Source organism: Phodopus roborovskii, unplaced genomic scaffold, assembly GCF_943737965.1.
Source record: "Phodopus roborovskii unplaced genomic scaffold, PHOROB, whole genome shotgun sequence".
Lineage (NCBI taxonomy): Eukaryota > Metazoa > Chordata > Mammalia > Rodentia > Cricetidae > Phodopus > Phodopus roborovskii.
In genome coordinates, this window is record NW_026126602.1 from 11,597,906 (window position 1) to 11,620,069 (window position 22,164).

General features: G+C 35.8%; 1 protein-coding gene and 1 pseudogene across 1 annotated transcript in view; one reads left to right on the plus strand and one right to left on the minus strand.

Annotated features, from left to right (window-relative positions):
• Nucleotides 1-22,164, minus strand: part of Malrd1 (MAM and LDL receptor class A domain containing 1) — a 602,535-nt gene that overhangs the window by 575,465 nt on the left and 4,906 nt on the right. The window contains exon 2 of the mRNA XM_051205714.1: nt 6,671-6,808. Within this exon, the coding sequence (XP_051061671.1) occupies nt 6,671-6,808 (138 nt within the window). The remainder of the gene's footprint in view (nt 1-6,670; nt 6,809-22,164) is intronic.
• Nucleotides 12,659-13,148, plus strand: LOC127237435 (60S ribosomal protein L27a-like; annotated as a pseudogene).

Sequence of the window (22,164 nt, forward strand, 5' to 3'; positions counted from 1 at the left end):
TGATTAATTTTTAAAATTTAAATTTGAAACAAGCTTGTTTTACATGCCAATCCCAGTTAATACACCCTCCCGTCCTCCCCTATTCCCCCACCAATATTCAACCCATCCCCTTTCTGCTCCCCAGGGAGGGTGAGGCCTTCCATGGGGAGTCTTCAAAGTCTGTCATATCATTTGGAGCAGGGCCTAGGCTTTCCCCCATGTGTCTAAGCTGAGGTATTACCCCTCTATGTGGAATGGGTTCCCAAAGTCCATTTGTATACTGATCCATTACCAGAGGCCCTGTAGACTGTCCAGGCCTCCTAACTAACCCACATTCAAGGAATCTAGGTTGGTCCTATACTGGTTTTCTAACTATCAGAGTCCATGAGCTCTTCCTTGTTCAGGTCAGCAATTTCTGTGGGTTTCTCCAGCTTGGTCTTGAATCCTTTGCTCATCACTCCTCCTAGTTTAAATATAACATCCTTATCAATGACTCCATCCTCCAGCAATCCTCCAGGAACATTACAAGAGAGGTTAAAAAAAGATGAAAAATGCTGAACAATGAGGATAGTGTTATTAAATATTATCTTCTGTATATAACATGGATATTGCACTCATAACACACATGATGAATTTTTCATTGACAAGATCTACACAAGGACAAGCCAACAAAAATTCTATCATAGATGAAGGAGGTGCTGTCTAGGTCCCATCCCTAACCGAGGAGCTGGCAGTTAATAGTGCTCTTGGAAAGAGACGGCCTCATACTAAACAGGTATGAGCAGAAAAAATTGAACTTAGTGGATTATCACACATCAAAAAGAAGACATGAAATCCAAAAAGAGAATGCATTTGTAATACATGGCAAGTTGGAGGAAAAATGCAATAGATATTTAACGTATATCATTGTACACATATATGCAATTGTCAAATAAAAAACACCTATAATCAAAAGTAAATTGTGGCCATCTGTCAGGGTAATATGTCAATTTCCTTGTGTAGGAAACAGTTCCAGTTAAGACAGGAAAAAAAGCCTAAAATGTTGTTTAAATTGTTGCCCACAAAAAGGAAGACAATGTGAAAATTTGCATAAGTGTAAGTTATTCATCAGCTTGAAAGAAAATACAACCATTTTCTGAACATTATGAGTATACCACATTCATGATCTCTTTAACTATAGATATCTCTAATGTCCAGGATAATAATCTATAGTTATCTATAACAATTCAGGAAAGTGTGATTATAGAAAATACTATCAAGAGAAGGCAACTTAAAACTGCTTTCATAGCTAAGTAAAATGAGATAAGAAAGACAATGTGGGAACAATTTTAGAAGTCAAAACATACTTGATTTAAAAGCTACTAGGTAGTTTTATTGATACATTGGAGGTGATAATGAAAACATAATCATAAAACTGAAGTGAGATTATGGAAAGAATCCAATTTAGAAAAGAGAAGAACACAATGTCATTGACTGATGTAATATATGTCCTCACTGTATTCATGACCAAAGCACAAGAAGCAAAGGGGAGGAAGAATGGGGTACACAGTATTTCTAAATAAGCAATAAATCAACACTCTCCAAAGCTGGCAAAAGATATGTATTTCATAGTAAAGAAGCCCAATTAGCAGATGTAAGATAAAAGTTAAGAATCTCATGCTCAAAGTAAAAAGGTATGTATGTAGTAAAAGAAGTTATTTAAATGTATGAATGTCAATGTGAAAAATGAAAGTGTAGAATATGTTTAAGGCACTAAAATATTTTAAAGAACATGAAAACTTCTGAGTCCATTAATAATGTGTTTTTATAAGTCAATAAACTCAACATAAAATATTTTTGAAAAAGAAAAAAAAATTGTCATGAGCAAGAGTACCTTACATGCCATACTAAAGAAATGTATCAATGTAAAAGCAACATTAGAGATAACTGGGTACTTACAAGGGATAGAAACACTTTAGGTAGCAATTCTAATGAAGAAACAATTTAATACTATTTGAAAAAGAAAAAGAACAAAATCTATCTGTTGGAGTTACCATATATATTGATTACAGATGTAATACATGTGTCAACTACAGAAATATCTTAATACTAATTTGTTTAATATTGCACATGTCTCATAACATTTGGATTTATCTCATATAAGCATAAAAGAGGGAGTCATTATAGGATTGAAGAGAAAACTGAACCTAAGGAAATATTCAGAGACCTACAAAACTAGCTCAAACTAATAATTTGAGCAACAGTGGAAAGGCTACCATAAATGTCCTTCCCTGATAATGAGATCAATGACTAACTTAACCCACCATCATGGAGCCCTGATCTAGTACCTGTTGGAAACAGAAGCAAACATGGACAACTAAACACTGAGCCAAACTAGAGTCAAGATGTAGAGTGAGAAGACAAGACACAGGCTGCAGAAACACAGAGACAGCTGATCTGAAGAAGGAGGAGTTAACAGGCCCCCAGACTGATAGCTGGGAAGCCAGCATGGAACTGACACAGACCCCCTGTACATGGGTCTCAGCTAGAAGTCCTGAGCAGTCTAAGGGACCTCAGACAGTGGAACCAGGATGTATTCCTGGTGCACAAAATGTCCTTGCGGGCATATCCCCCATGAAAGGATACTCCCTTGACATAGAGACAGGAGAGAAGTCCTAGTCCCTACTACAAATGACTTGACGAATTTAGATGACCCCTCCTGGATGGCATCACCCTACATGTGGAGTGGGGGGATGGGAGGAGGGGTGGTCGGGTGAATATGATGGGGAGAGAGAGAGAAAGAGGGAGGGAGGGATGGTGGGAGGGATGGTGGGAGGGAGGGAAGTAAGAAGGGAGGGGGAACTAAAATAAAAATAAAAAAAAGAATTGAGCATAGTAACAAGATAGCTAATAGCAAATAATGACATTCTCAAGTGTGTGAAAACCATAATCTGTGCTGGAAATGGAATTTAGGTCCTCTGGAAAAGCAATATGCACTGTTAACTGCAGGACCTCTGTGAGGGCCTGGACTCTACCTCTTAAAAGAATCTATATGTGATACCTTAAATATCACCAATTTCAGAATTAGTTAAAACTCTTTTTGTATTTTATTTTGAGATTATAGTATAATTACATAATTTTTCCTTTCCTTTTTCCCTCTAATCCTTCCCATATCCCCTCCTTGCTCTCTTTTAAATTCAAGTTCGTTAAGTGTTGTTACAGGTGTATATTTATATACATATACATTTCTAAATATAATTTACTCATCCTATATGATGTTATTTGTATATATGTTTTTCGGGGATGATTATTCATGTTGAGTAACCAGTTGATGTGCTCTTCCCTGAAAAAAACATTTCCACTACTTGTTATATTCTTTAGTTGCTTGGAGTACAGAGTTGAGGCCTCAAGGGATTTTGTCATCTATTTGGAATGCTTAATATTTTTGTTCTTGTTCATATTATACATAGACTGTCATGTTGGAGAGACTTTATGGATGTAGTTCAGGATTTCTAGAAGATACAGTCTCACAACATACTCCCCGATCCTTTTACTCTATAGCTATAAGTTTATTCTTTTTTGAAGTCACATTACCATTTCAAAGATGTATTTGAATTTCTTATAGTGACACTACTTTATCCAAATAAATGCTGTATGGTTTTAAAGTAAATACTACACTTCCACCTCTGCCCCTGAACCTCTTTGATTTTCAAATACTGGCTATGGTGATGTCTTAATCCTATAGTAGACTTCCAAGCTCAACTTTAAAAACTCAAGGAATTGGTTGCATGGTAAAAATCTTATTTTGAGGAACTGACAAATTATTTCAAGAGTAAGTTAATAAAAATTTTCATTTATTACTTATGAACCAGGGATTTTGAAATGAAGACAAGATTCTAAGACTACTTTTAATAAATATTTTCAAGGAGTTAATACACAAAGTAAAAACCATTTTTAAAATTATTACTAGGGACTATTCACAATTTAATATTAATTGTACTTATAAATGATTCATGAATACTATTAAGGTCATTGCCATTCAGTCAGTTATGATAGGGGCTAACTAGTCTCTTTTCCCTTTGTATTTTCAAGTATTATCATTCATTTTAAAATCGAAAAAGATTAGCCTGTACAGCCAGTTGGTAGAAAGGGTCAAGATTCTACCTATTCTGCTGACTTCAAAGAATTTTAAATCAACTCACATGATGTATTTAAAATCATCATTTTGGGGTAAACTGTCCCATTTTACCTCATCTCTTCTGGTAGACTATTAAACCATTAACACTGAAAAAATAAACGGAAAAGGAAGTAGAGATAAAAACAAAAAGAGAGATTGACTCAAGTTACCTAGGTAAAGATCAAGAGTGGGATGATTTAAAAATAAATAATATACTACTGGAGAAAGAGCAGCCACTCTACTTTGAGTAACGCTGGGAAGAATAAGAACACCCATGAAAAAGTACATGAGTACAAGGAAAAGTAACAGGAAATGTTCTCAATAAATAATTTGTATGACATTATAATAAAAAGCCCTCAGCAGCAAAGTCAGTGAATATCAAGGTCTGCTATGACTAAACACATTATTACCTATTGAGTTTACTGTATTGTAGTAATAGTTGGTCCTATTTCTGAAACTTGTTCCTTGTTGCAGTAAAGTTGTTTTGTCCCTAATAATAATTAAAGATTCTTACCTAAAGTATTTTCACAATGTAGTCAAAATATATGACTACAAAATATTGCATCCTGCTAATAATATTAAAGTCATCTAGAAATGGGAACATCTGCCTTTTGTTGAGTACAAGACCGTCTGTGATAAACTTTAACAACAATGTGTTACTTAGCTCTTAAGTCTATTCTGTTCTTAAACTAATTCTATGAACTTAGTATCATTATTCCTGCTATTAAAGTTCAGAGAACTTAGACACAAAAATAGCTAGGAAATGCCATGCCCATTATAGTCACAAGTCTAATGTTTACATTTATGTAAATATTAAATGATTTTATTGTTTTTATTTAATGAAAGTGTCACCCTTTTCTTTATAATGCAGGTTTTAGTAATATCAGAAAATGCATTAACTTTGTGTGGAAACAGACTAGTTGAATTTTGCTCATTGTGATGTAAGATAATCACTTAACTACTTAATATAAGTTAAACATACAATGTTGGATGAAAGACTTATTTAAGTAATCAATAAAGAACCGAATGAAAGTCTGACCTCCAATATACCCCCAAAAGATAGGGGATGGTCCATAGAGCTTTGCTTGTAATTATGAGTAGACAGGGAAAAAATCATTTTGTATAATGTGAAGATGTGTAACTTGAATTGGTTTGATAAAAATCTGAATGACCAAGAGCTAGGCAGAAGTATTGATGCAGGGCAGATGCTGGGAAGAAGAAGGCAGAGATGCCAAGAGGTGGAGAATGAGCAAGTCGTGCAGGATGAGAGGTAAAAGCCATGAGACACATGACAACACAGAGATTAATATAAATGGGTAATTTAAGTTATAAGAATTAGTTAGAACTGGAGTTGGTGGCACACACCTTTAATCCCAGCACTTTGGAGGCAGAGGCAGGCAGGTCGCTATGAGCTTGAGGCCAGCCTGGTCTACAAAGTGAGTTCCAGGACAGCCTTCAAAGCTACACAGAGAAATCCTGTCTCACAAAAACAAAACAAAACAAAACAACAAAACAAACAAACAAAAAGAACTAGTTAGATACTAGGCCCGGTTTCATAATTATGTCTCCATATCATGATTTTAGAGCAGGCTGGTGGGACAGAGAAAGACTTTCAACAAAGTACTACCAAACAGAGTTAAAATTATCCCAGCCAAAAGTAAAGACATTAAGCCAACTAATCTATGCAGTGTTCAGATTCATAATTTGCCCAAAGTTTCCAAAGAGCTGGCAGCTTCCCAACTGTTAGTTAAATAGGCATATTGGGGTACCAGGAATTTGAGCATGAAAATTTGTTGTGCTACATTGAAAATCAGAAATATTTTAACAATTAAATAATATATAAATTTTATGTAAAAATGTCAACAAAGATTCTACTTCTATAATTAATTACGTGGAACAAACTAAAGGTTAAACCAATAAAGAAATAAAGGTAAAGAAAATAGTATGTTCTAGCACACAAACTTGTCTTGTCATTATGGAAATCAATATGAGGACGATAAGAAAAAGTTAAAAGTAGAACTGTCATATTATACAGCTATTCTACTCAAGAATATATACTCAAAGGAATAGATAACTATTCTTTCTATGTTTACTGAGGCTCTATTAAAAACAGAGAATCTATAAAGTTGTCCTGATTATCCATACATGGGCATGGGTGAATTAATTTTAAAATGTGGTATATGTGTACAGTGGAATTTGATTTGGCCATAGAGTAGAAAATCATCCCATATTCAGGAAAATGGGTAGAATTTAAGACATTGTGTTAAGTGAAATAAACCAAATTCTCAAAGTCAAAGAAGCTATGCTTCCAGTCACATGTGGAATACGAAAGACAAGGGGGCAGGGAGGAAAAGGCTTATAGAAAGAAGGGTAACAAAGTGCTGAATGTTTTCAAAGTGTATTGGATGATGCATAAAAATGTCATAATGGAATTTTCTTGAGTTAATTAGTTCTGAGAAAAAGATAGAAGATAACAAATAATGGCATAGACTACAAAATATATCATGTAACTGAAATAAAATGCAAAGCATATACCAGATATGTTGCCATTATGGTCCCAGAACGGAGGTAAAGATCCGACGACACCACTTCTTCTTTTCCAAGGCAGTGGATTCTGATCTTGTGTCATGCTGCTGAGCCCATCCTCAAAGTCACACCTTTCATACCTCTGGCCTATTGAACAATAAAAAGAAATTGCTTTTCTCAACTTTCTTTCTCTTGTATTAAAGAATACATTGGATTCAGATTCTAAGAAGTTAACAGAGAAGAACTGTGCTTCAGAGCACTAACTCTACTCATGAAAATTCTTTTGCACATGACATTCTAATAAATTACCAGCACACAAACTGTGTGCACTGAAAGATAAAGAATGTTTTTCAGAGCCATAAGACTTGAGAGATACTGTGAATGTGAGGTCCTATTAGTAGAGAGACTTGACCAAATCCTTCAGCCACAGGCAGCCTTTTCCTTTACTTGTAAGATTAAGACATCCACAGCCAAACTTGTTGCCTTCAACGTACTACTGTAAGGATATATTAACACTATATGCATAACAATATTTTACAATCTCAGGGTACCGTAGAACACAAGAGTTACTATTACACTTACATCTTCAGCTAAGTATTCTTTGCTTGATAGCTTATAACAGCAGAATTTCAGGTTTCAAAAAAGCAACCATAAAATCCTCACTGATACAAACACATACACACACACACACACACACAGAGAGAGAGAGAGAGAGAGAGAGAGAGAGATGCATGAATAAGGTCTAAACAATGACAATACCAATAGAAATGCTAATGCAGAAAGGGAAAACTTTCACAGGAGTCCCAGCCCTAGATAAAGAGGTATAGGCACTTAATGACTGCTGAGAAGAACTTGTGTCTCTCAAGAGTGAACCCTTGATTGGTTATCCAGTATAACATGGTCAGCTCTAAAAACATCTTGAAGTAAAACAGATTCAACAGGTACTTTCTGCATTGGTTGGCATGTATGTGTGATGGGAGATATCATTCTGTAACTATGTTTCTTGTATTGGTTAATGAATAAAGCACTATTTGCCAATAAGAAAGTAAGATAGGCAGAACTAGGAGACAAGGAGGATTCCGGAAGTAGTAGGGAAGAGATTAAAGATGGAGGACAGAAAGAGCACAACACTGGCCCCTCTCTCTGGTAAAATGAGACCACGTTGAAATACTTAGACTAATAGAAATGGGTTACTGTTTAAGACAGAGCTAGCCAATAAGAAACTAGTAACTGGCCAACAGCTTTATATCAAACACAGCATCTCTGTGTGTTATTTGGGGCTGGTGTGGCCGTGGGACCCAGCTGGCAAGAAAAACTGCTCATAACAAACTTGCACCTTCAATGTGGCTAATAAGAACTTCCACTTAAAACTTTACAAAAGCTTAAGAAATGGTTTTAGAAACAAAAGAGCAAAGACAAGCAAGGCTTCTTGGTATCATCATTTTTCTTAGTTGGGCTCTGTTTTGCTGGATACAGAGACTTGCGTGGCTCCTTTAAGGGAGGTTTCCTGACTCAGCATAAGTGGCATAAAACACAAGGATTTTATAGAGCTCTGCTAACATCTTAATGGTGTGTATGAGGGCTGGCAATTACAGTGACCACACCTCCAAGCCAGCAACATGCTGCTGGATGACAGTGTAGACCAAGGCAGTGAGCACAGCTCAGTTCTGGCAGGTAAAAGTATGTGCTGCCATCTTGGAGAGACTGTGGCTAATACAGCTATGACTTTCATATTAGCAATGTTGTTGTTTACCAGATAAAAGACCCGTAGCCAGAAAAAGTTAAAGAATTACAATAAAGACAGATTCAGATTAAGAAAAACATGTAAAGGTTTACAGTGTGTTTTAAAATATACAGAGGAATGAAAGAGAAAAAGAAACTGGATAAAATGGTTTTAAAAAGAGTAATGAAAAGACAGAGAGTAGCTGAGTGTGGTGGCACACCTTTAATTCTAGCACTTGGGAGACAGAGGCAAGCAGATCTCTGTGATTTCAAAATAAACCTGGTATACAGAGTTAATTCCAGGACAGATAAAAGTTACACAGAGAAATCCTCAAAAAAAAAAATGAAAAAATAGAAATAAAAGAAATAGAGTAATAAAAAAGCCACATAAAGATAGAACACACAAAAAGAGTCTGGATACTGTATGCTGTTCTGTTATCTTTAAATTATTTGACTGCTGAGGAAATAACAAGAACAGTTAAAACAAATGCTTCTGGGTTAATTCAATTTATATATTTTTAAAAATGCTTTGACTTCAAAATTTAAGTCCAAGGACAGATCACTGAAGAAAAGTATTTCTATTTTTTGTTTACACAGAAAATGAAAAGCTGTGGATTCCTTCCAGACTAACATCTGGCAAGTCCCCTTGAAGCAATGTCCATGGGACAAGGCAGCCTTATAGACCACTACAGCCAGGATTTCTGAATCTTCTTAGGATCCCCATGACACTGCCCCCTACCAGCAGGAAGCAGTTTGGAAATAATGACACCCAAGTTCTCAAATATTGTTTAAAAATGTTTGTTTTCATTTAAATGAGATTAGTTATAAATGGTTAATGATCATAACCAATTCTTTTTAAAGGTAAAAATGGAATTATGGTATAGAAATGAATACTTTGTTTTGGAATGGATTTTCATTTTCATTTTTTTTATTTAATTTTATATAACAAAGTCCAATTAAATGAAAACAAACATTTATATACAATATTTGGGAATTTGGGCATCATTCTTTCCAAACTACTTCCTGCTGGTAAGGGGCACTGTCTTGGGGGATTCGAAGAAGATTCAGATATCCTGGCTTAGTCTGTAGGGCTGTTTTGTCCAGCTGTTTTGAATGCAGGATCAGCTTGTACTCTGTTTCAGGCGGTCTGGCATGATCAAACCACATTAGTCTGGAAGGAATCCACATCTTTTCATTTTCTGTGGAAACAAAAATAGAAATCCTTTTCCCCAGTAACTTGTCCTTGAACTTAAATTTTGGAGTCAAAGCATTTTTTTTTAATTTAATTTATTATTGTACATGTCGATCCCAGTTCCCTCTTCCTCCCTCCCTCCCTCCCTCCCCCCAGCCCTCCCTTTCTCCTTCCCTCCCTTTTACCCTCTCTGCCCTCTCACATGCACTCTAAACACCCTCCCCTCCCATCCCCCTACCCCAATTCCATATGTAGGGGAATGCCATCCAGTTGGGGTCATGTAGATCTGACAGGTCATGTGAAGTAGGGACTAGGGCTTCTCTAGTCTCTAGATTAAGGCAGTTATCCCTCCATGGGGGATATGTTTGCAAAGTCCTTTTGTGCACCAGGGATACATCCTGGCTGCACTGTCTGAGGTCTCTTAGACTGCTCAGTCCTTCTGGCTGAGACCCATATATTTTCATTTATTGATACAATTTAAGGTCAATTTTGTGGTATGTATATTTCTCCTCTTGTTTAGGTATTGTGTTTATATAGCTCATTTAAAAATGAGCTATAATTTAGTACATATTATAGTTACCTATAATAGTCAAAACTTATAGTTAAGTTAGTAAGGATTTCTAGATATACAGAGATGTATTTGAGATAAATAGGCATTCTTCAAACCTTTCAAAGACCTACAGAATATGGAATTTAAAATGGTTAGGGTTTTTCTTGACAATGAGGCACAACTGCTCCTGGCAACACCACCTGTGTCAGAAAAGAAGTTGGATATCAAAGAAACTCATTATGGAGTTTGTTTCCAATATGGCAAGACTAGTAGCCATTTGGACAAGATATTACTCTTGTCTGGACTATGACTTTATGTTGTATAAACATACAGGACCTACAGAAGAGTGACTGCTAAAAGAAGATGGACATTGCTGTAGGGTTCCTGCTTCATGGAAGAGTCTGCCAGACAGTCTGAAGGTCACAGAAATAGTGACTGACAAACTGCCAATACAGGTGGACAGTTAAACTTTCCTGCTTTGCTGAAGAGTCTGCCAGATACACTATAGCCAATGGAAGATGGAACATTACAGAAGAACTTCAGGTGCCTGACCAGGCAAGTTGTCTCTGTCATTCTAGAGTTTATATGTCATTCTTCTGTGGCTTTGAGGGAGTTGAAGAAAGATAGTTATGGTTATAGTTTCCCTTGGTTAAGATTAAATAGAAGTTACACATAAGACTTTATTCTCACAAAGATAGGATAGATGATAGAATATTTTCTTTAAATTTTACTTAATGTTTATGGAGTAAATATTGTTAACTGTGATTCTTATTTGATAACTGTTGTGTGACATCTTTTGCTATGCTAAGGTTAAAACCCTTCTTATTTTAGACAGAAAAGAGGAGATGATGGGAGATGTCATTCTGTAAATATGTTTCTCATATTGGTTAATGAATAAAGCACTGTTGGCCAATAGGAAAGCAAGATAGGAGGGACTAGGAGACAAGGAGGAAAGAGGAAATAGTAGAGAGGAAATTCAAGATAGAGGACGGAGAGAGTAGAACTCTGAGCCCTCTCTCTGGTAAGATAAGGCCATGTGGAAATACTTATGATTGATAGAAATGGTCTAATATTTAAGACAGAGCTAGCCAATTAGAAACTAGTAACATTCCAACAGCATTTTATCTAATACAGTGTCTCTGTGTGTTATTTGGGACTGGAGTGGCTGTGGGACCAGGATGGCGGGCAGAAAAACTGCTCCTAACAGATGTGTCTTCCAGTTTTTTCTCCTTTGCCCTATTTGGTTTTTGTTTGTTTGTTTGTTTTTGTTTTTGTTTTTGTTTTTTGTTGTTGTTGTTCTGGTAAGGTATCTTTCCTTTCTTCTCTGGATTTACCACCTTAAAGTTTCAAAATAAAGTGGTTTAAAAATAAAAAAAAAAAAATAGAATGTCACCATCTATGGTATGTACCACCTTTCGAATTAAGCATAGCCCTTTGGTTGAATTCAGCATTGGGGCAAATATTGGTGCTTTTATCATGGCAGAGGCATTTCTGGCTATCCTTCCCCTTCAGATACAACTAATTGAAGAAGCTTGAAAGAAACAGAAGGATTTGAGGACATGGGTTTTGGCTGTTGTTTCTTTTTTTAAAATGAGTAGACTAATATTCTTTATTCTACTGTGCAACGTCAGGACATTTCATGTCCTAAGCATTAAATTTCTCAAGTGTAAATAGCCCCTTCCCTGGCTGCAAGTTTCACAGTGGTGTTTGTCCTTAAATTTCTACAATCCAACATCCTTAGCTCTTTGCAAGTGCCTTTTTTTCCTAGTTGGATTAGCCACAGTGGGCATTAATATGCTTGCTGGTTTTCAGATAATGTCTGGCAACTCAGTGACAACAATAATTTTCATTTAGTCATTTTTTCAGATGTAAATATGACTTAGTCATAACTATGTTATGACATCTTCTCCAAAAATACAAGGGTAGAGTAGAAACGCCTCTTTTACCAATTTTTTTTTCTTTACCCCTAACTTCCTTATTTTGGAAGACTTTGCTAAAGAACAGGGTCCTGTTATACTATCATGAATCCCCAATGCTCACTGTGGTCATCAGCTCTGCCCTAAGCATTCCCCGTAGAACAGTTTAAATCCTCAGCAGCCCCAGGCAACTGGCATTTTCTGAAGAAGAATCTGAGATGATGCCTTCTAGGTATTAAAAGTAACTTTAATAAATTAGGACGGATATTGAAGATGTGTCAAGACTGGAACTCTGTCTTGTTGCTTCCAGTTCCTAAAGCCCTACACAGAGGCCTAATCAGTTTAGATCTTAAGCTATTTTTATTAAAGTTATAGAAAATAGCCACCAATTCTAGACAACTTACGGAAACCACCTTTTTATAAATAGTTGACACCATTCTATCCAAAAGCAATATTTGTCTATGAATTATGCCAAGTTAACTCATGATTTTACAAAGCCTTTGAAATATTTAGGTTATCTGGTTGCGCAAACACTGAACTAAAAATGCAGTCAGCTGTAGAAATGCACAGCCACGGAGACTTTGCGTGCTCCTCCCTCTTTCCTTTCTGCTGCCGCCATGCCATCCAGACTGAGGAAGACCTGGAAAATCCGGGGGCACGTGAGCCATGGCCAGGGTCGCATTGGTAAACACCGCAAGCACCCAGGAGGCCACGGGAATGCTGGAGGCATGCATCACCACAGGATCAACTACGAGAAATACCATCCAGGTTACTTTGGGAAAGTTGGTATGAGGCATTACCACTTAAAGAGGAACCAGAGCTTCTGCCCAACAGTCAACCTGGATAAGTTGTGGACACTGGTCAGTGAGCAGACTAGGGTCAATGCTGCCAAGAACAAGACTGGAGCTGCTCTATCATTGATGTTGTGCGATCAGGCTACTACAAAGTTCTCGGGGAGGGGAAGCTCCCTAAACAACCTGTCATCGTGAAAGCCAAATTTTTCAGCAGAAGAGCTGAAGAGAAGATAAAGGGTATTGGAGGTGCTTGTGTCCTGGTGGCTTGAACCACCCAGGGAGGTTAATTAAATGCTAACATTTTCCAAGTGAAAAAAAAGAAAAGAAAAGAAATGCACAGCCATGCACCACATGCCCACTACTCAGCAAAGGACTGAGGGCAGAGGCAGATATAATGCTGTTATTTCAATTAGCCCATTACATACAGACAATAGACTATAACATCTTGGTTTATGCAACTATATGCTAGGATATGCAAAGAACTATGAAATCATTTAACAGTATTTTTCAGTAAATAACCTTGTCATGAATAATCATAAAGTGTTGTGTTATCCACTCAACTCTGAACATATTTGCATAATTTTTCAAATTTTATTTTGGTTTCCAATTAAAAATTGTTCTTTTAATTTATATTTTAGTACTTATGTGTATAAATGTGCATACAATCTCACAGAAGTAACAAACATTGTTTTAATGCTAACAGATTACCTTCAACTTTCAGTTCAATTGTTTTGTTTGCAAGGTTCTTTGTTCCTTTTCACACAGAGGTAATGATGATTTCTAGGCTTGTTAAAACTAGAGAAAATATAACTAAATAAAACATCTTTTCCCTCTGAATAGTCTCAATGGGGGTTCTTTTTGTTATAAAGTGAATCTAATCAGCACACATTTTCAACTAATTTTGTTTGAAAAAGCAATCAAAAGCTACTAGATTATTCAAAGGCATCCAAAATTTCCGTAAGTAGTCATTTTCCCACCAGTATAGAATTGCACTTTCAAATCATTTTTGTAAATTTCATAGAATTGTGAATGTTTTGTTTTCTAATTCAATATGTGACTCGGCATTCAAATCTTTAAACTATTTGCTACATTAAAATCTGCCACTATGTAGACTGCTGCTAATAGAGCTACCAATGCATTGTGTGGGGTAAATCACATTTGGACAACATAATGAGCAATGAAGTACACAGGCATTTTCTAGAATTCCTGTGTGTTCTTTTCAACTTATGAAACTCATCTTTTTGCTTTTACTTTTATGAACCCAAAGGTCAGACCTCCACTAGTAAGAGGGAGAATGCTCCCATATTGTGTTTTAAAGGATTCTTGGAAGCCCTAATTGCCTCATGAATCAGTTTCCACAATACCAGACTTGATCATTAAGGAATTTCTGAAGATTCTCTCATGGAATCAATCTTTTACAACGTAATACAAAAAATACCCAATTATCAAAGTTGGCTTCAGTCATGCTTTTGAGAAAATGTAAAGCAATACATTTTTAATTGTGACAAAAGTGAGGAGAGTCAGATAACCCAGAACTCTGGATGAACTCAGAAAAGTGTGGTTGGGATAAATAATTAAAATGCAATGTTCTCAGAATAAAGAACACAATGTAAGAATGAGAATAGCTCTAGCAAAGAAAGAGACAAGGTAGGAAACATCATAAGCAAATCCCATTCCACAGTTCCCAGGCTTAAGTCAGAAAAGCTCACTTTTCTCTCCCTAAAAGCTCTTGAAAGCACAGCTGTCATCTTCAATGAGTTTGGATAATAATAAAAAAAATACCTTACCTGAAATTTACCATTTTTAAGCATGTGAGCCTGTGGTGGTTTTTTTTTTTTTTTTTTTTTTTTTTGTTTTTTTGTTTTTTTTGTTTTTGTTTTTGTTTTTGTTTTGTTTTAGTTTGTTTTTGGTTATTTTTACTTTGTTATAGCACCATATATTTTAGAATGCTTTTCATTTTACCACACTGAAATTTTAGACTCATCAAACTACCCTAACCATTTCGCACCATCCCAAGATCCTGGAAGTTGCCCATCTACTTTCTGTTTCTATGAATTTGACTACTCTGTTAGTCAAATCATACAACACTTGTTCTGTGACTAACTTATTTCAAATAGCATATTGTCTTCAAGATCGACTTATGTTATAGCATGTGTCATAGTCTCCTTCTATCAGAGGCTAAATATCAGTGGGACACACACACACACACACACACACACACACACACACATTCTCCATATCACATTTAAACAATCAACTATCCAGGGACACTAAGTTGCTTTCACCTTTGGGCTATTAAGAATAATAACTAAATGAACTTGAGAAAAAGAATGCATGTTCAATTTCCCATTATTGTTTTTTCTGGCTATGTACACAGAAATGAAATTCATGAATCATGTGGCAAATCTGCTGCTACAGTTTTGAGAAATTGGCATTTACCTTTTGTAAGAATTTTCATTCCCATACTCAAAGCATTATATCTGTTTCTTCCAAGCTTGATAAACTAAGACCTATGTTAGAGCTTTAGTCAACACATTTTGAGTTAACTTTCTGATATCACTCATCCAGCCAATCAGCTAACCAGTAGTAACAAATCTGAGATAATTTGGAAGGAAAATAAGGTACATATAAAGAAAATTGCAGATAGTATTTGAAAGATAAATAAGGCACATATAGGAAAATTAACTTGAATTTTATAGAAAGGGAACATAGGTTAAGTTAAATTCATGCACACCACATTCTAACAGATATAAGTAGTGGGTGATTTAATTTTCTGTATTTTCTAAGATCCTCTGAAGTTTACTGACACATGAAATTTAAGTAGCATTCAACATATGGAGCTATTCCTCTTTAAAATATATTAAAGGGTCAGAACTCAAGTTTAGAGTTTTAGGTTGTCATTGCCTATATATCCAGGTTGCTTGCCTTAGCTCTTACTTTTTTCACCTTGCTAACAGGAACCAAGTGAATTAGGAGATTATTCCTCTGTGATATTATCTTTAAGATTATTACTACTCCTAAAATCCAAGGGATATGCAGAGATATTTATTTTGCATGAAACTGGAGATTCTGTGCACTAATACAAGAGATAGTTGGTTTTGTTATTTTCCATGGAATGGACTATTTGGTTGCTTAAATTATAATGATAAACTTGAATCACACACACACACACACACACACACACACAGTCAAATAAAGTGAATCACAAGTGTTTTTTAAAGTACTTTCTAAAAAGTACAATTTCTCTTTTGCCACTTGGTTCTAAAATCCAAGAATAAGGATCAATTGAATTATTTTGTGTAGCAAACAGAAACTGATTTAGAGCTACATTCAAACTTTCAAAATTAAGGAAATGATTCTCTGTAGTCTCTGTTTGTGGCCTCCAATGAAACCAAAAGGAAATATTTCCAAAATGTGGTTCTGCTATTATAGGTGTGTTGACTAGAAGAATTGTAAGCTTAGTCTCCTCTCTGTCTCTTTCTCTCTGTGTATGTCTCTCTCCATATGTCTCTCTGTATATCTCTCTTTCTGACTCTGTGTGTGTATGTGTGTGTGTGTGCGTGCATGAGAGAGAGAGAGAGAGAGAGAGAGAGAGATGCATCATGGTTAAAAGTACTTGCTGTTCTTGCAGAGAACCCAGTTTCAGTTCCCAGCACCGAGGTGGTATCTCAAAGCCATCTGTAACTCTACTTCTGATGTCCTCTTTGGGATTCTTCTAGCACCAAGCATTTATGTGGTGCATATATATATATATATATATATATATATATATGTATATATACATATATATATATATATGGTACACACACACACGTGTGTGTGTGTGTAAGTATGTATGTATATATGGTACATACACACATATATATATACATATGTGTATGTACATGTTTACATATATATGTGTGCACTTGCATGTAGGCGAAATATTTATGTATATAAAATAAAAATAAATAATTTTAAAAGTAATTACTTTTATCTTCAAATGTTCTTGCAGGCCCTCAGAACCTATCATTTAGATCAACTTTCCTTCAAGTAACTTCATATCTTTATGCACATGATCTGAGCTGGGTTTGTATTCTGAAGCCCTCTGTGGCCCTTCTGAAGACAGTGAAGATGGAATCTCAGTCTTGCTGCCCATCATCTGAGTCTCTCCAGACAGATTTTCTAAGAATATTCAGGAAAGCTGATATTTGCAGTAAATCTTGAAAACTTAATAACTATCATTTGCTTCCAGTTCTGGTTACTGCCTCTGAGAAAGTTAGAAGAATTATAGTAGAAATGTAAGAACTAGTTGACATTGTTGACTAGTTGACTACATAAATATTGTTTGAGCCTCCTAATAGCAAAGGAAGGTCTAGAGGATGCAGGTGCAGCCTTAATGCCATATGACTAGATTAGGAAAAAATGCAGTTGGGAGCAAAGTCAGGAGAGAAGGGTGATGGGAGATGCCATTCTGTATATGTTTCTCATACTGGTTAATAAATAAAGCACTGTTGGCCAATAGGAGAGGAAGATAGGAGGGACTAGGAGACAAGGAGGAAATAGGAAGTAGTAAGGAGGAGTCAAGATGGAGAGTCTGGAGAGAGCTGGATGCCAGCCGCCCCCCCCCCCCTGGTAAGAAAAGGCCATGTGAAAATACATAGATCAGCAGAAATGGGTTACTACTTAAGATAGAGCTAGCCAATAAGAAACTAGTACGTGGCCAACAGTATAATATCAAATACAGAGTCTGTGCATTATTTGGGGCTGGCGCGGCAGCAGGACAAGACCAGCGGCGGCGGACGGAAAAACCCATACTCCTAACAGAAGGGGACAGGAATGAAGGGGTTACACAGAAGGTTTGGGCCAGAGAAGACAAAAGACTTTGTCTTTAGGAACCACATAGGGAACTAAGTTAGGCTGTGTGATGAGCAAACCACCTCTTGTTTACTGACAAATGCCAAAGGGGAGCTGAGTTCAAGTCATAGATAAACTGCTATGTTCAAATAAACACCAGCACAGAGGAACCCTTTGGCTGTGGTCACTGCTGGGAGATGAAATCTATTAATGACAGCTATGCATGGGACAGGAAACTCATAGTCAAGAGAAGCTAAGTGTGGGAAGACACATAAGCATGGTAGCCTTAAGAAGTAACACAAAGAAAGAGTCCTAGCATTCTAGTCCCAAATAAAGTGGAAAACACATATTTATTTTCACCCATATATGCAGGTATGGTGAAGGATAATTGCCATGTCCTAAGTGTAGGACATGGATAAAAGTGTAGGAATGGATAAAAAAAACAAAGCCACTTTTCAGTATTTTTGAGGAAAACAAATGGAACCATATATGAAAGAAAGGGAATTCTGCTATTGGGCTGGTGCCTAACATTGCTTTCTTCTCATTTTTAGAATAAATACAATGCTAATACAAATGCTGCTTGTTCAGTAATCGAAAAATACTGTTTTAATGATTATAAAAATGTGTCTTAGAAGCATAAATGTATGAATATGAAAAATCAAGTGGAATCTCATTGTACAGACATTTCCACATACTATTTCCATGCAGTGATATTCCATATTTTAGATGTAATTATTGACTACAATTGTTATGTGATTATATAGCATATTCATCATCTCATTTTAAATAGCATAAAATTGATAAATGTTTGCACAAATGCCTACAGCATAGAGATATACAATGACTAATTTAAACATTAACCTAATATAACAAGAGATTATCTCCACCTCTAACATAATTGATAATGTTGTGAAGTAAATAATAATGTTTATATAAATTCTTTTGATTCTTAAAACAAATTACTAAAAATGAAATCACTATTTGGAGAATAAAATATTTTTATATTCCTTTTAATATTACAAAATTATCATTCAAAGTAAAAGTTCAAAATACTTCTGTCCTTACAATATAATACATGTTTTCTTATAACTTTACCAACAATGCAACAATGTATTCCCTATTTTATATAATTGTTTTTTACGCTTCCTGTGCAATTGATCACTTCATTGTATGTGGTCATTTCACTTCCCCCATGACATGTACTTTTAGAACATTTACTCTGTACAAATTCTGTGATGGAATGTTTTTTTGTTTTTAATCTGTGGACCTGGAAAATAATGGTCAGATATGCGCAGACATGTTCCTTCTCTTGTTTTATTCATAATGTTTCTGATGCCCTCAATATTTGAATTAAATGTTCTAATTTACTGTGATCTTCATCTTCTTACTTTGCACACCAAGGCCTTCCCTAGTCTACTGTTTATTTGGCACTGACCTTCCACAAACCCATCATGAGGATTTATTTCACAGAATATGAAGGAGAATTTTTCCTTGACTTTCTGAATTCATTATCAAAGACTGACAATTTCTCTCTGGGTTGAGCCCTTGCTGCCCAAGCCTTATGACCTGAGGTCCATTCCTGAAACACATGTGGTGTGAGAAGATAACTCTGAAAAGTTGTCCTCTGGCCTTCACACACATACATTCTGCTGCAGGCACAAATGAATGTATGCATGTACACATATACAATAAATAAATGAAGAGTAATTTCAAAGGATTAAAAACAGATAAGTCAAAGCAACAAAGATTGTGTTCTGGTATTTTATTTTTCTTATTTGAGCTGCCTTTTTTTGCAGTCTCAGAAATGGAAAGCATAGTACCTCCTACTATTACTAGAAGGAAGGCCTAAGGGGCACTTGGCATAACTACTGAACATATATCAACTAAAATTATTAACTATTACAAGTTCTTGATTGATCTAGGGTGCCACCATTCTATAATAAATATATTACAGACATGATTCCCCTTCCTTTAAATTTTGTAAACATTAATTTATTGATCTGTGTGTATAAGTGTGGGCATACGCTTGGCATATCATGTGTATAGAGATCAGTGGGCAACCTGCCAAAGCTGGTTCTTGCCTTCTACCTCCAGCTTAGCTTAGTGAACAGTGCTTTACTCATTCAGCTAGCTCAACCTCCCATTCTTATTTTTAACAATCATATTTCTAATCATTAACTTCCATAATATTGGAGTGATTTATTAAATGCATTGCTATGAGTCTATTCAAGAAATCATTTCCCATCCACAACAAAAAGTGTGTTTCCCATTAGTCTTTTGGCTTATTACCTTTCCAGCTATTATTGGTCATCTACTAGGTGACCTTGGAAGACATTTTGACATGTTCCAAAATTTCCTGTGGTTGGGTTTTCTACTAGAATGCAATTATCATATAAATTGATTCCAATAATTGTACCTGATCATGTGACTGACCATCCCATTCAGAATGCTCTGAAAATCATCTTATCTTTCTAATTTGCTTCACACAAGCCTGCCATGCTTAATATTGAATGGTTTAGTTGTGTAATGCTGTTGTGCTCTACACTTTTATGTGCCTTCCGCCTCAAACTGAGGGGCTGAATCCCAAAAATGCTGCTATGTGGAAGCAGAAATTCTGGGAAATAATTGACAGGAGGAATCCTGTTATATAATTAGTGCTCTAACAAGAAGAGATGTTAGAAGTATGTAGATTGAACAATGAGTGAACAATGAGCAGCAAAGCAGGAAGAAGGTTCTCACTTGACAGTGAACCTAACTTTCTATGGCTCCCCCAACTTCAGGTCTATGAGAAATAAACCCAGTCCATGTGTTCATTGCAGTGTCCTGGCAGATTGAGAAAAGTCACCAGGCCAGTTAGATTGATAAACATTTCTGTTAGTCATGAACACTTTGCATCTGAAGCAACAGCAACGGAAATTTTACACATGGCACCTCATATCTCATCTGTTTTTGCAGTATTTCAAAGAATCAATTCGTCTTAAAAGTATTTAGCTCTAATCCTATTGTACTTTGTACTTAACCTTATCTGGTTAAGTAAACCTCTTAGATTTAATATTGGACTTCCAATACAAACTCTTACTTGAAGATACAGTTATAATTTTTCAAAGTAATTGTGTTTTGAAAATGTGTTCCTTATGCAAAAATGCAAAAGGCAAGTACTTATAACCTCAAAATACCATGGCAGTTTACATTAAATCATAAATATGAAAATAAATTCCTACTCCAAAATACTTGCGTGAGTAGAAATGTTCTTAGCATAATACATAGCAGAAAATAGTGTAAAATACTTGATGAACTAAATGCATCTTTCTCTTCTGAATCATGAAATTGTAACTAAAAATGACTGTGTACAGCAAATATTAATGTTACCTGCAGATATATAAATATATCTTCTAAAAAGGTTTTCTTTAACTTTATGTTAACTGACAAGTTTACAGTGAGAGTGTCCCATTTCAAAGGCCTTATCTCCACTACACATTAACAGTCAACTCTATTATTACCTTTCCTTGATTTAGATATAAGTTAGAGTAATAAAATAACTCTATAGAATTTATTGCTAAGAAGAAGCAAGCAAACTAAACCTTTGTACAGGAAATAACTCTGAACATTGCTACTAAAGAAACTGTGGCATCTTTGTGTGTATGCAAATGGCCCTGCCATTAAAAGAAATAAGCAAATTAATATAGAGAGTAAAAAAAAATGTGCCCAAGCATTGTCAGGAAGGTGATATATAATGTAGCATCAAACTCCAAATTTCTTCATGCATCTTTCCAGTAACCATTCACAAAAAATACCTATGTGATATGGTATAGTATGGGAGTAAGGCTGAGATACATTCTTCAAATGCCCAACTGAGAAGTGCCACATTTTAATAGTAAGAAGAATGATTTCACTCTGTTTCCCTTTACCCAGGCCATCATAGCACCACAACAAAAGGCTCCCTCAGAGCTGAGGGTAAAGAGACTGGTGAACCCATTTTCCTAACCTTTAAGGACCTTTCATAGAAGGATAATTCTTGTCTTACTACATGGGAAACAGTGGAGCATCTTCTCAAATAGATCACTAAGCATCAGTTAGATACAAAGAATAGAAACAGTGGTGGGGCTCACAGTAACCAGTATTGGCTGCCCTCCCTTCCCATCCAATAAAGGCACCATGCTACAAAGTCTTACAACTCTACTGGTCTGCAGTTAGAAAGTCTGTATGTCTGCTATCCTTGAGTCCCCAGTTATGTTCCCTGCCCAGCCCTGTCCTCTCCTTAAGTCATGCTAAGATGAGAAGTATCTGAGACTGCCTCTCTCTTTCCCACCCCATCCAGTCAGCAACCTGACTTCTCTAAATCTTGATGTTTTGATTAAGGCCTCCATAGGCCTAAAAGCAAAGATATATCTAAGCCTAAGTGTGGATAGATCCATTATATTTAGGAATGTATATGTACACACATATACATAGTGCATACAACTTCAATAAATGAAAAAGGCCATTAATTTATA